The sequence below is a fragment of the Corylus avellana genome, chromosome ca8 (genome assembly GCF_901000735.1).
Source record: "Corylus avellana chromosome ca8, CavTom2PMs-1.0".
Lineage (NCBI taxonomy): Eukaryota > Viridiplantae > Streptophyta > Magnoliopsida > Fagales > Betulaceae > Corylus > Corylus avellana.
In genome coordinates, this window is record NC_081548.1 from 15,137,169 (window position 1) to 15,150,465 (window position 13,297).

The 13,297-nt window shown below is 34.6% G+C and overlaps 1 protein-coding gene across 1 annotated transcript in view; it reads left to right on the top strand.

Moving 5' to 3' along the window:
- The first annotated feature begins 609 nt into the window (after nucleotides 1–609).
- The window catches only part of LOC132190936 (wall-associated receptor kinase 3-like), a 61,213-nt gene continuing 48,525 nt past the window's right edge, over nucleotides 610–13,297 (top strand). Inside the window, exons 1-4 of the mRNA XM_059605963.1 lie at nucleotides 610–1,474; nucleotides 2,348–2,518; nucleotides 4,969–6,096; nucleotides 6,292–6,294. Coding sequence (XP_059461946.1) covers nucleotides 610–1,474; nucleotides 2,348–2,518; nucleotides 4,969–6,096; nucleotides 6,292–6,294 — 2,167 coding nt within the window. The remainder of the gene's footprint in view (nucleotides 1,475–2,347; nucleotides 2,519–4,968; nucleotides 6,097–6,291; nucleotides 6,295–13,297) is intronic.

A 13,297-nucleotide genomic window follows, 5' to 3' on the forward strand; every position in this document is an offset into this window, starting at 1 on the left:
GTTTTGATAGTTTGAGGGGAACATTGTCAATTAGGTGATAGTTTAAGGGAGGTTTTAAAAATTAACAATTTTTTGCTGACATTTTTTTGGGTGTTAGGAGAGTGTTCAATTTTCTTTCGCTGTTTACGACAAAACTATGTTTTACAAATATAACAAAAGCTTCCCACTCATGCCCAATATTTGTGTTCCTGTGTGTAATTTAATTTATTTTATTTTGTACCCTAAATTTAATTTAATTTAATTTTTTTTTAATTCGTTTTTACCACCCAAAATCTTAATTTGTAAGCAGATCGAGTGAGCATCATAACTCTACATGCGATGATGCAGTGATTAAGAATGGTCGGCATGCAGTACTGAGTACACGTAGCGTACATAGATTTTGGAGATCGAAGACATTATCGCAGAGTCTCGGACGACTAGGAAACCGACAAGAAACAACTACTTGTATAGCGAAAGAAGATGTATATATAATTCTAACCAATAGCTTGGGGCGCTGAATTGGTCTTCGTTCCATACGCCTTTAAAGGGAATTAGAGTCTGTTCGTCTGAGGACAATCAGAGCACGTACATCTAAACACAAAAACTCTCTCCTTAAAAAAAGTTGTGGCCATGGGCTTTTGTAGGAAGCTTTTGCAAATTTTTGTAGTGATGATAATATTTGCAATATTTGTGGCAGCAGCAACAACAGCATCAACTATTGGCAAGCCGGGCTGCCCCAGCGAGTGTGGAGGTGTAGAAATTCCATACCCATTTGGGTTGAATGAGGACTGCTACCTTGATGAGAATTTCAATATCACTTGTGACTCTGGAACACCAAAGAGAGGTGATGTCCCTGTAACAAACATATCCATTGAGACTCATGAGTTGCATGTCTTGCAATTTGTAGCCAATGACTCTTACGATCCGGAGGGTGAACGTATAAGCCACAACGATGCTTGGTTTTGGGCAGCCCAGTACACCATTTCCAACAGCAAAAATAAGTTCACTGTTATTGGCTGTGACACTTACGGAGACCTCAGTGGGTACCAAAACGGAGAACAGTACACAATCGGGTGCTCATCTCGATGCACTAGCCTTAACAATGTGATCGATGGGTCTTGCTCTGGCGTTGGGTGTTGCGAGGTAGTGTTTCCGGATGGACTCAAAAATATTTATGTGTCTGTATACAGCTATAATAATTACACCAGCATATCGGACTTCATGAATTCTTGCGGCTATGCTTTCGTTGTCGAGAAAGACAAGTTCAACTTCTCCTCCAGTTATCTCAAGGCGGGTCTACCCAACATAGAGGTTCCAATGGTGCTTGATTGGGTAGCTGGAAACGAGACATGCGAAGAAGCTCATAAAAAACCCAATTTCGCATGTCAGGACAAAAATAGTGAATGCCTCGACAACCTCCAAACCTGGCAGGGATACCGTTGCAAGTGCAAGCAGGGTTACCAAGGGAACCCATATCTCCATGGGGGTTGCGAAGGTATTATACACATCGATCTACAAATTAAAGCTTCCCAGTTAATCTAAGTAGTAAAACATAATTATTTTTTCTTGAATTCAGTATCACTCATGACATTTATTTTCCTTTTCGCTTCCATGTATATATATATATATTTGATAGAGAATCACAAACTAATTAAACTCTTTGTTAAGTTGACACATGAGCCTAGCTAGAACAATAAATGACTTTATTATAAACACCATATCATACAAGGCAAACAAGAACAATGAAACCAAAACAGTCTGATCAATACCCCCAGTGCAAATCGCAATATTTTCATAATTGCTCTACCCACAATGCATTTTCCAGAAATCTTTGCAAACTGAGTACTTCCAAGTTCCGACCTCTATTTTCCATGAGTTCTTTGATCTATCTCCTCTCTTCGCTAAAACAAACTTTTTTTTTGTACATCCTCCAAACCCGTAACTACTTTACTTGCAAAGGTTCGTTTTTCGCCTCTGTAACTATTTGAGAACATTGGGTCCATTTTCACCTGGTCTTTTTTGGTTTTTTGGTTCTTTCAAAATAATCTTTAACTATTTTCATTGATGTTTGGTGTTTTGTCTTGGATATTGATTCAAATAAATAAAAACGAGAGAGAGTTGTGGCAAGAAGGTGAGAGATATTCCATAAAGGAGGAGGGTTTTTTTGTCCATAAGTGATAAAAGAGTCCGATCCGATCGAGTGTTTTCACAGTAAAGTTATTTGTTGTTTCAAGCTAATGTGTCAACTTATTATTGGATAGCACAAATAACTTGATTTCTATCTAGACCTTATAAAAGTTATTCTCATATTTGATAATTATGATCATTATACCATGCAGTTGATATATATTATTGAATTGACTTGCAGACGTTAACGAATGTAAGGATTCAAAACTCAATAATTGCATGAAATTAATGTGTATCAACATGGAAGGAAATTATACATGTGGTTGTCCCAAGGGGTACCATGGAGACGGAAGAAAAGATGGTGAAGGTTGTGCTGCGGAACCCGCACCACTGGCGATTAAGATTCCCATTGGTAAGTACATATATTCACCATTTGGTACATGTATATGGTCCACATTTGACTAGGGGTTTATAACTAGCGGTTATTGGCTATAATCGCAACCGCAACAGCCATGGGCTGTTATCGATTTTTAATAACGGCAACCGCAACCGCTTAGACAGTTATTTTATAACTGGCGGTTAGCAGTTATTCAATTCAATAACTGGTTTTTTTTATTTGGGCTTTTAGGCTTTTTAAGTGTTTTAGTCTTTTAATTAGCCTATTTTTTAGGCTTATTTTTTGGGATTGGCTTATTTTTTGGGCTCATTTTAAGGGTTTAAGGCCAAAATGTTCCAAAAAGATAAAGAAAAAAAAAATGCTATTTTTTGGGCCAGTCAATATTTTGGAATATGGCTTAGCCCAAAACATTACATATCACATTATATATTTCACATACATAGTCATAAATAGTCCAAATCCATTAATCCAAATACAAATGAAAAAATTAATATATTTTATTAATATAAAATATTTAATATATATTTATATTATTATATATAAATGAAGGCGATTAGCAGTTATAACTGCCTTGTCCTACCCCTTAAAGTTGCTAACCGCAACTACCCTAGGTGGTTAGCGGTTTTTAATTACCGCCTATCAAAGCGGTTAGCGGTTAATGGTTAGCGATTATAAGCGTCTAACCGCCCCGTTTGAGCAGCCCTACATTTGACTGTTGAATGAGTAATAAATAATATTTATTGAGGACTTATATATAAGTCCTCTCAAATGTGATGTGCTTTTTAAAATTAGAGAAAAGTCCATATACCCCTTCAAACTACCACCCAATTGACAATGTCCCCTTCCAAACTTTTAATTGTGACAATATTCCCTCTCAAGCTTCCAAAAATTGTCAATGTTTTTCCAATGACGAAATTACCCTTAATAAAAATAAAAACAAAAATACTAAAACTTCTAGAAAAAACATAAAACTAACAAAAAAAAAATAAAAGGGTGGCAAATTTAAAATTAAAAAAATAAAATAAAAAATAAAAAATCCACTGTATAAGAAAAAAATTAAAAAATTTCAGTTTTTTTTTTGTTATAAAAAAAAAAATTTAATAACTTTTTAAAATAAAAATTTCTAAGAAAATAAAAATTTTCTTTTCTATAACAATTTTTTTTTTTTAAAAAAAAATGTTTCTTTTAAATAAAAATGTATGTTTAAAGAAAAAATAATTTTGTTTTTTTTAAAAAAAAAAAATCGTTTAAAAAAATTAAAAGTTTTCGTTTAAAAAATAATTTTTTTTATTTTAAAAAAATATTTCTTTTAAAATTAAAATTTTCTTTTTAAAAAAAAATAAAATTACAAATTTATTTTTCGAATTTATAGGGGTATTTTTGTCTTATTGAAAAATACATATTGGCATTTTTATCTTTTTGCTAGTCTTAGGGGGATATTGACAATATTTTGATAGTTTGGGAGAGACGTCGTCACAATTAAAAGTTTGGAGGGTACATTATCAATTAGGTGGTTGGTAGAGGAGGTATGTGATCATCTCAAATTTACTCTTAAAATTATCAATAAATCGAAATTCAATAATAATCATCTCAAATTTAATAATAATTTTAAAAGTCAATTCATATTCGGGAGTACTCTAGTATTTTTTTATACAACAAAGATTTCTTATTAGGAGGTCAAAACGTTAATAGAGAGTCAAATCTAATTTTAATAGGTGTTCAATTTTTAGGCCAAATGAAAATAATAATAATAATAATAATAATAATAATAATATTTTAACTATATATTTAAATAAAAATATTTTAATTAATATAAATTTGTAACTAAAAGAGAAGGCGTCTAGACTCTAATATAATTCCGTACGTCCTGTACATGATCCAAACAAATATCACACATATGGCCGCTTTGAATGTAGAAATGAATTGAATGACTTATCCGACTTCTTTGGGTTAAGATGGAATTAGGATAAATGAATTGGAGATGATCCTATTCCGGTTAGATGTTCCTATAGTATCTCAACTTTAAATGATTTTTTTATTTAAAGAAAAATGTAAAATCAGTTCATGTGGTTTACCTAGTTTAAAACAATTTAATCCGTACAGTCAAATTTCGTTCACTGACTTAACAGATTCTGATAATATAAAACGTTAGAGCCAAAAAAATTGTGATACTTGTCCTATTTAAACCAGTGTCACACTAACGGAATATGTTAAATTAGTAGACGAAATTTGACTGTAGGGATTAAATTATTTTTTTGGCATACCTTAAAGACCTTTGAATTTATTTTGATACCACATAAAGCTAATTGTAAATCAAGTAAATCACATGAACTAATTTTGCATTTTTCCCTTTTATTTAACATATTTGACAGAGTAATACAAGCAATAAATCCCTGGTGTAAACATTTTTTTGACAGTGGTGTAATTACGTCAAAATGAATAACGTTTGAGCTTTTCAAGTGCAGTTATTGGCTTAAGCTTTGTTGCCATGCTTGTGGTTGGCTCTTGGCTGTACTTAGTCCACAAGAAAAGAAAACTTATCAAGCTTAAAGAAAGCTTCTTTCGACAGAATGGGGGTTTGATTTTACAACAGCAGCTGAGCAAACAACAAGGATCCAGGGAAACAGCCACAATATTTACCGTAGAAGAATTGAAGAAGGCTACAAATAACTATGAAGAAAATAGGATCATTGGCCAAGGAGGTTTTGGTACAGTCTACAAAGGATTTTTACCTGATAAAAGGATTGTTGCCATCAAGAAGTCCAAGACAGTTGATCAAAACCAGATTGACCAATTTGTTAACGAGGTTGTTTTGCTCTCACAAATTAACCATAAGAATGTAGTCAAACTATTGGGCTGTTGTTTAGAGACACAAGTTCCTTTGCTAGTCTATGAATTTGTCCCAAATGGTACGCTCTTCAACTATATACATAGTAAAAGCAAGGCATCCACCTTACGATGGGAAACTCGTCTAAGAATAGCTGCAGAAACAGCCGATGCACTATCGTATCTACACTCTGCAGCTTCGACGCCTATAATCCATAGAGATGTCAAGTCCTCAAACATATTGCTTGATGATGATTTCATTGCAAAAGTCTCTGACTTTGGAACTTCAAGATTGGTTCCCCGAGATCAAAAGGAATTGGCTACTGTAGTGCAAGGAACTCTTGGATACTTGGATCCTGAATACTTACAAACGAACCAGTTGACGGAAAAAAGTGATGTCTATAGCTTTGGAGTGGTCCTCGTGGAGCTACTAACAGGAGGAGATGTGCTTTCATTCAATCGGTCTGAAAATGAAAGAAGTCTAGCTATGTATTTTCTTTCTTCCTTAAAAGAAGATCGATTGTTTGAAGTTCTTGAGAAACATATACTTGAAGGAGGACATAAGGAGCAAATTAAGGAAGTTGTTGAACTTGCAAAGAGGTGCTTAAGAGTGAAGGGGGATGAGAGGCCTACTATGAAGGAAGTGGCAATGGAATTAGAAGGAATAAGAAAGACGGAGACACATTCGTGGGTTAGTGTTCAATCAAATCTAGAAGATGCTGAACACTTGCTTGGCGAGACATCTCTCACTTTCAAATACGGTGGAAGTAACAGCAGAACCGCTACATATGACAGTGTGAATGACCATGTCACATTAGCCTTGGGGGATGGCAGATGAATGTGGCGCCCTTCATGGCATTTTTTCTTAATGCAATTTCCCGTTTTATTATCCTAAAAATAAAGGCAGGGAGAAAAATAATGACATTCCTACTGGAAGAATAGGTTAAATATTATAGACAAAGTACGTCAGTTAATGTGTTTAGTTTATTTGGTTACTGCAATATTTCGTTTTAAGTTTATTGTAAGAGTTCATCCAATTTTTCAGTATTCTAGTAATTCGTAAAATTTTCAACTATTCTAATTTAATTTCAATTTTTTCATTAAAAAATAAAAAAATCAAATATGTACAATTTTTTTTGTGACATGTTCGTACAAAAAGAAGAAGAAAGATTCAAACCAATAATCTCTACTTCATAAAATATAATTCTAACATATTAAGTTACCTCTTAAAGACGTAAATATGTATAAATAAACATATCTAATAAGCAATTTGTGTGTGTGTGTGTGGGTTTTTTTTCTTTTTTTTCTTCTTTTCAAACTGTCGGCATGTATTTGTTAAGCAAAACGCGTGGAAAAACTAGAAAGCTATCCCTCAAATGGCGTTCCCAAAAAAGCCAAGTTTCCCCTTACATGATTATTACGAAGGGATTTTATGAGTCTTCAGTACTTGGTCAGAAAGTACAGCCGTATATGAAATTTAACTTATTGAATTATTTGTACACGATGTTAAAAAAATAATAATATTGTTCGATTTGCCCACCTAAAAAAAGATTATACTATTTTTCTTAAAATCAATCATTAAACATCTTATTTTTTATATCATATATATTAATTACTTTTTATTATTATTTAAATAAAAATATCACTATAAAATAAAAAATTTTATTACAAAGGTAGGCTTTTGTCAATTCATAGCCTTAGCTTTTTCAACGTATAATGTAATTCAGCTCTCCTTAGTATGTGGATATTTTTTCTTCTTTATTATTTCGCTTTATACTTCTGCATTCTAAAGTCTTTTATGGAATTAGAGTAAATTTCAATTGTTAGATCCTAGATTACAAATTTTTTATCCTTTGTTTCAATTAATTTCCCAATCAAGAAATCCTTTTATTTATACAGTTTTATTTTTTGTTAAAAAAAAAACCGATCGACGTTCAGCCGAAGCCACCAAATCTGCCGGCGCCTTCACCGCCACTATTCGTCTTCTTCTCCGTCAATCCACACCTGATCTCCAGTCATCCGCCTTCCAACCACAAATCCACTAAGTGTAGCAGCGCAACCACCTTAGCCATCCTCTTCGACGTCAACTTCTCCACCATCTACGTCTCCCTTTGATTTCCAACCACAGATCCCACCGGGGGTTCATCAGTCCGGCATCGTCACAGACTTTTCGGCCTCACTCCATCACAAGTAAGAAGCCCAAGATTGGGGGCTAGGGTTTTGTTGATTAAATAATTGTTTTTCTTTTATTCAAAAAAGTTTGGAAAACCACGGTATTTTCTGGAATTGTGTAGGTCGAAAGAGCTTAGATTAATGTTGAATATGTGGAAACCAAAAATTATACCAGTCCTAAGAAATTACATGAGGGACTTAGGCTTTTTTTTTTTTTGGAAAACTTTAATTTAGCCCCCTGAACTTTCACGCGATTTGACAAACCTCCCTCTCCCAAACTTTCAAATTTCTCACTTTTGACTCTTGAACTTTCAATTGCTCTCAATGTGGACCTCTCCATCATATTTTAAATATTAGATGACATTTATACCCTTGATTTTTATATAAAATTCAAACTTTACCCTTAATTCCAAAACGTTTTTTTATTTAAAAAAAAAAAAAGAAAATGAAAATTAGGAATATTTTGGTCTTTTTTGGTATTTTAACGGCTAAAATTGACGGAAGGGTCCACATTGAGAGCAATTGAAAGTTTAGGGGTCCAAATTGAAAGATTTGAAAGTTTAGGGGGGTTTGTTAAATTGCATGGAAGTTTAGGGTGCTAAAGTGAAGTTTCCCTTTTTCTTTTTTTTTTCTTTTTTTTTTTTTTTCTTTTTTGAGATACCAGTCCAAAAATTATACCAGTCCTTCTGTTTGCTTTCCAAGCATATATATAATGTCTTCATTTGCCTTTGAGATAGCATCGCTATTATTTCATTGGACTTTGATATCAGTCCATTTATACCAGAAGCTTGGTATCAACTTTGCTTGAAAAAAAATCAACAGTTTCTATGGCATAGTGCTGTATGTTTCTATTTAGTTGCAGGAACTTTAATGACATTAGAAAATTCTTCCCTTAGAGCATGTTGCATTCTTATATGGCCCAATTCATTTGTATATTAAAAAGTATTAGTTCTTTTCCAACACCTTTTTTTTTTTTTTTTTTAATCTGAAGAATAGCAACAATTACGTACTGTTTTCTGGTTTTAATTTTTGCAGCTTTGCCCATATCATCTCATTCCCTTTCCTATATTTCATGGTAAGTATGTTAGTTTGTGAAACTTCAATCTACATTCTAAAAGATTGACCCAAAGGCAAAATAAACAAATCACTTCTGTTCATCTTTTTATTGTTTTATTGATATCTTGAACATTTTAAAAGTTCCCAAATCATAATGTTGAAAATTTGCTTCTCCAGGGTCAGGGATGAGACTTTTAGTCCTTTTTTTTTTTTTTTTTTTTGGTCTTCTTTATTTTCATACAAGTAAAATACAAGCACCTATTCTGCCGTACATATAAGGCACGGGTGTGGTTGGGGGTGTATATAGTCCAAATGATGATGTTGAAAGGAGACATCTTTGGGACAAATTGGTTGGTCTTATGAGTTGGTGGGAGTTTTCAATGTTGTTCAGTTTCTGTGTGAATGCTCAAGTGATTCTAGACATTCAAGAGCTATGTTGGATTTTTCAAAATTTACTTTTGATTTCATGGACATCCTTCTTGTAGGTGGGAATTTTACTTGGTCTAATAATTTAGATGTGTAGTCATGGTTTAGATTTGATAGGTTTCTCCTATCTCTCTCTGGTATGGGAAGAACGATTTCAACCGGAGCTTGGATATTCTTGTTCCAAATAAAGAACTATGTGCATGGGTGACCAAACAACCATCTTCTTCTCTAAACCTCACTGAAAGAGGTTTATGACTTGTTTTTTTAAAAAAAAAAAAAAACTGCAGATGAAGAAGAAAATTTTCGGGGAATGAGAAAATAAAGCCAAATCCTACACTGGGAAGCTGAAAAAGGTTTGTCAATTTTATTTTGTGAAACACATAAGAGTTTTGGCGGATTACTACTAATGATTTAGGGTTTCATTGTAGAATGAACAGTCAATGTCGTTGGCATCTGTAATATCGTCGGTCAAAGAGGATATGGAACCTATATAGTGTATGTGCAGGACTTACAACCCCAATTATAACATCTACAATTATAAAAAATCCTGAGAGGCGATTCTATGGGTGTGTTATGTATGACCATAAAAAGGTATTTGAATTTGGGTAATCTGGTGTTGAGAAATGGTTGTTACTTATTACTTGTTCGTAATTTTAGTATTCATTGTCAAATTTTTTGTGTAATGACAAAAAAGTTTGACAAAGTCGTTTTTTCCAATGGTATGACGACAAAACATGTGCTCGCGGACAGGAGGTCCTACCTGGGTTGTATAAATAAGTTAATTCTCTAAAGGGTGAAGTGTCATCACTTAGAGCTGCCAGACTGAAGATCCAAACATATATGTTGGTCTTTTCGTTGGTGATTTGTGTATTGCTCATTTGTCATTGGTTGATGGGGCATTGAGGCATGGAAATGTTGTGTTTGGGGCATGGATGCGTAATTTTTCATTGCATATTTTGTATCACCAAATTAGGCAAGCACAAAAAAAAAATTGTATGATTTTTTAAAAAATCATACAATTTTTTTTTGTATGATTTTTTAAATTTATATAATTAAATGTATGTTTGTGTTTATACTGATTTGAATGTGAGTATGCTATATTTGGTGGTGAATTCATTACATAACTTGTATGTCAAACTTAATTTGTATACTATGAATGAATTCGTCAACATAGCATATTGTGCCAAAATTACAGATTGCATACATATTCGGCACAAAAACATCATTTTTCTGCAGGTTGTAACAAAAGAGCCACTATTGTCATAAATTGTGGCGTATTACATTCATCCACTACAAGCAAAAAATAATGTCTTAAACAAAAGTAATGGGAAATGTAATCAGTGTTTAACACAATGAATTCTAAGTTAATTAATACGACATCATTAACATCATCTTGGTTAGTTAAGACAAACGTCATTGCATAGCACTACATCCTCGGCTCCTTAGTACATGTGTAGCCCTATGTGTACTACCATGCTGTGACGACCCTACTTCTGCTTTTGCCTGTGATTCATGAAATATTACTTAGTTACTATTACACAATATATTGCACAGATATATGAAATGTGTATTCTAAAAAGTATCGGTTTTACCTGTGAATGAGTCGCCTTATGTGTACTAACATGAGGCTGTGACAACCCCACTCTTGCTTCCGTATGTGGTTCATGTTGGGATCCTTATAATGCATTAAGTCATTAACCAAACATTAAGACAAAACATTTTCATGCTAAGCATTCTAGTATTTATATAATCAGACACAATAATGACCATGACCATGACCATGGTGTCCACCTCATACTCCAATACTTTTCAATCCATCATAATCCAAATAGTAACTACTGTACCAAAAACAACATAAACAAAAATCTTCCTAAAAAGAACATAAACAAACAGATTGTGATATCTAGAATGCATTAACCAAATAATAAGACAAATAGCAACAACAATTCTTGTATTACTGGAATTAATGCTAAGTTAATAAATTTTGGTATATGAACTGTGTGTTGAAAAAGGTCTTAGTTTTACTTGTGCTTGAGTAGCATCATTTTTTGGCTTATATTTCTTTGGTTTCCACCTCTTCCAGTCCAGATTCAAAGGTAAATGACAACCTTTGTAATTATGCCCTAAACTCTCTCAATTTCCACATTTGATAACATATCCCCTACGGGTTAGCTTGTAAGGGTTAGTTGGCTCATCTACAGCTTTTCTTCTAGCAATTTGATAGGACATCGGCAATTTGATCTTTGCTGGAGAGGAACTTGACGATGAGACTTTTGGTTTCAACCCGATCCCGTACAAAGTGATAGTCAATTGCAATATGCTTTGTCCTGGCATGTAAGGCTGGATTTGCTGACAAATAGGTAGCACCGATGTTATCACAGAATAATATTGGAGCAGTCGGAAAGAAAACACCTAACTCATTGAGGAGAGATTGAAGCCAACATAAGTTTGCAGCAGTGTTTGCCAGGGATTTATACTCGGATTCTATGATTGAACGAGACACTGTGAGTTGCTTTTTGGAGCTCCATGAAAGTAGATTAGAGCCAAGGAAAATACAGAATCCAGAAGTGAAACATCTGTCATCCGGGCAACCTGCCCAATCCGCATCCGAACAACCAAATAGTTGAGTTGAAGAGCATTTTCTGATGAGAATACCATGATCAGTAGTGTGCTTCAAGTAATGTAGTATTCGCTTGACAGCAAACCAGTGGGTGTCTCATGGCTCATTCATGAATTGAGATACCTTACTGACAGCAAATGCAATGTCAGGTCTTGTGATAGACAAGTACTGCAAGGCGCCAACTATACTTCGATAAAGAGTTGCAGCATCAAACTTTACACCATCAAATTTGCTGAGAGTGACAGAGGATGACATGGGTGATGTAATAGGTTTTGCTAGTGACATTTTTTTTTTTTGAAAGTTGCTAGTGACATGTTGGCACGTTTGAGAATATCAGAAATCTACCTTTGCTGACAGAGGTGAATTCCAGCAGCAGAATGAGAAACCTCCACCTCTAAGAAGAAGTTCAACTTTCCAAGATCCTTGATTGGAAATTCGGCAGAGAACTGCTGGATGTGACCATTAATTGCAGTGGGAGAAGAGCCTGTGAGAATAATGTCGTCAACGTACACAAGAGCAAAAAGTCAAAAACTGCCTTTAGAAAAAAAGAACAATGAACTATCAAACCGAGATCCATGAAAACCAAGATCAAAAAGCTTAGAGCTGAGACGTTGAAACCATGCTCTGGGAGCTTGTTTTAATCCATAGATAGCTTTCTTGAGATGACAAACATCAGAGGATGCATTAAATGCATTAGTCACGTCAATCTGTTTGATTTCCCATCCGATAGTTACAGCAAGTGAAAGAACAATTCTAATAGCCATTGGCTTAATTACTGGATTGTAGGTGTCTCCAAAATCAATACCCGGTTGTTGATGAAAGCCTTTGGCAACAAGGCGAGCTTTATATCTTTCAATACTACCATCAACCTTTCTCTTAAGGCGAAAAACACATTTTGCTCCAACAACATTTATAGAGGGGTTGTAAGGAACTAAATCCCATGTCCCATTTTTTATGAGAGGATTGAACTCCTCTGCTATTGCAGTACGCCATTCTTGGTGTTTGGAGGCAGAGGTGAAGAATGTGGATTCTGTATCATGGGTAGTAAGAGAGGTATTTAGAGTATGAGATAAAGGAAATGTAATGGTACCATCTATTGGAATTTTTGGTTGATGGATATTGTTTTGAGAACGAGTGACCATGCTATGAGTTCTAGGGGGAGTTGTGGGAGGTATCACAAGTAGGGAAGTCATGGATGCAGCCAATGGGAGAGGGAGCAAGGGTGTGGCAGCTTGGGTGTCATTTTCGGTAGCATTGGAGAAGTCATGGGTGCCAGGTGGTTCAGGATTGGAGGCAGCAGGCAGTGAATCAGTTGTGTTAGGAGTGATTTTGGATTGGGACGTAACAGAGGAGACATTCACGCGTGGACTATGGAAAGAAGAAGCAGGATGAGACACGGTTCTTGGAGATATGGGCTGGTGCATGAGAGACCTGCTATGCAAAGGAGAGGAATCTTGAATTGAAAGGGACCTTTTAGAGGCTTAGATAATGGAGACAAGATAGGCTTATATAATGGAGAGGAATCTTGGAGTGAAAGAGACTTTGGAGAGAAGGAATTGTTGTGCAAAGAGGACACCCTTTAACGTGAAAAGCTCTTGGGCAAAGGAGGTGACCGTGTGATTTACAAGAGAGAGACCCGTGTATGTGGAGATTTGTTGTGTAAGAGAGAGACTCGTGAAGACCCATTGTGCAAA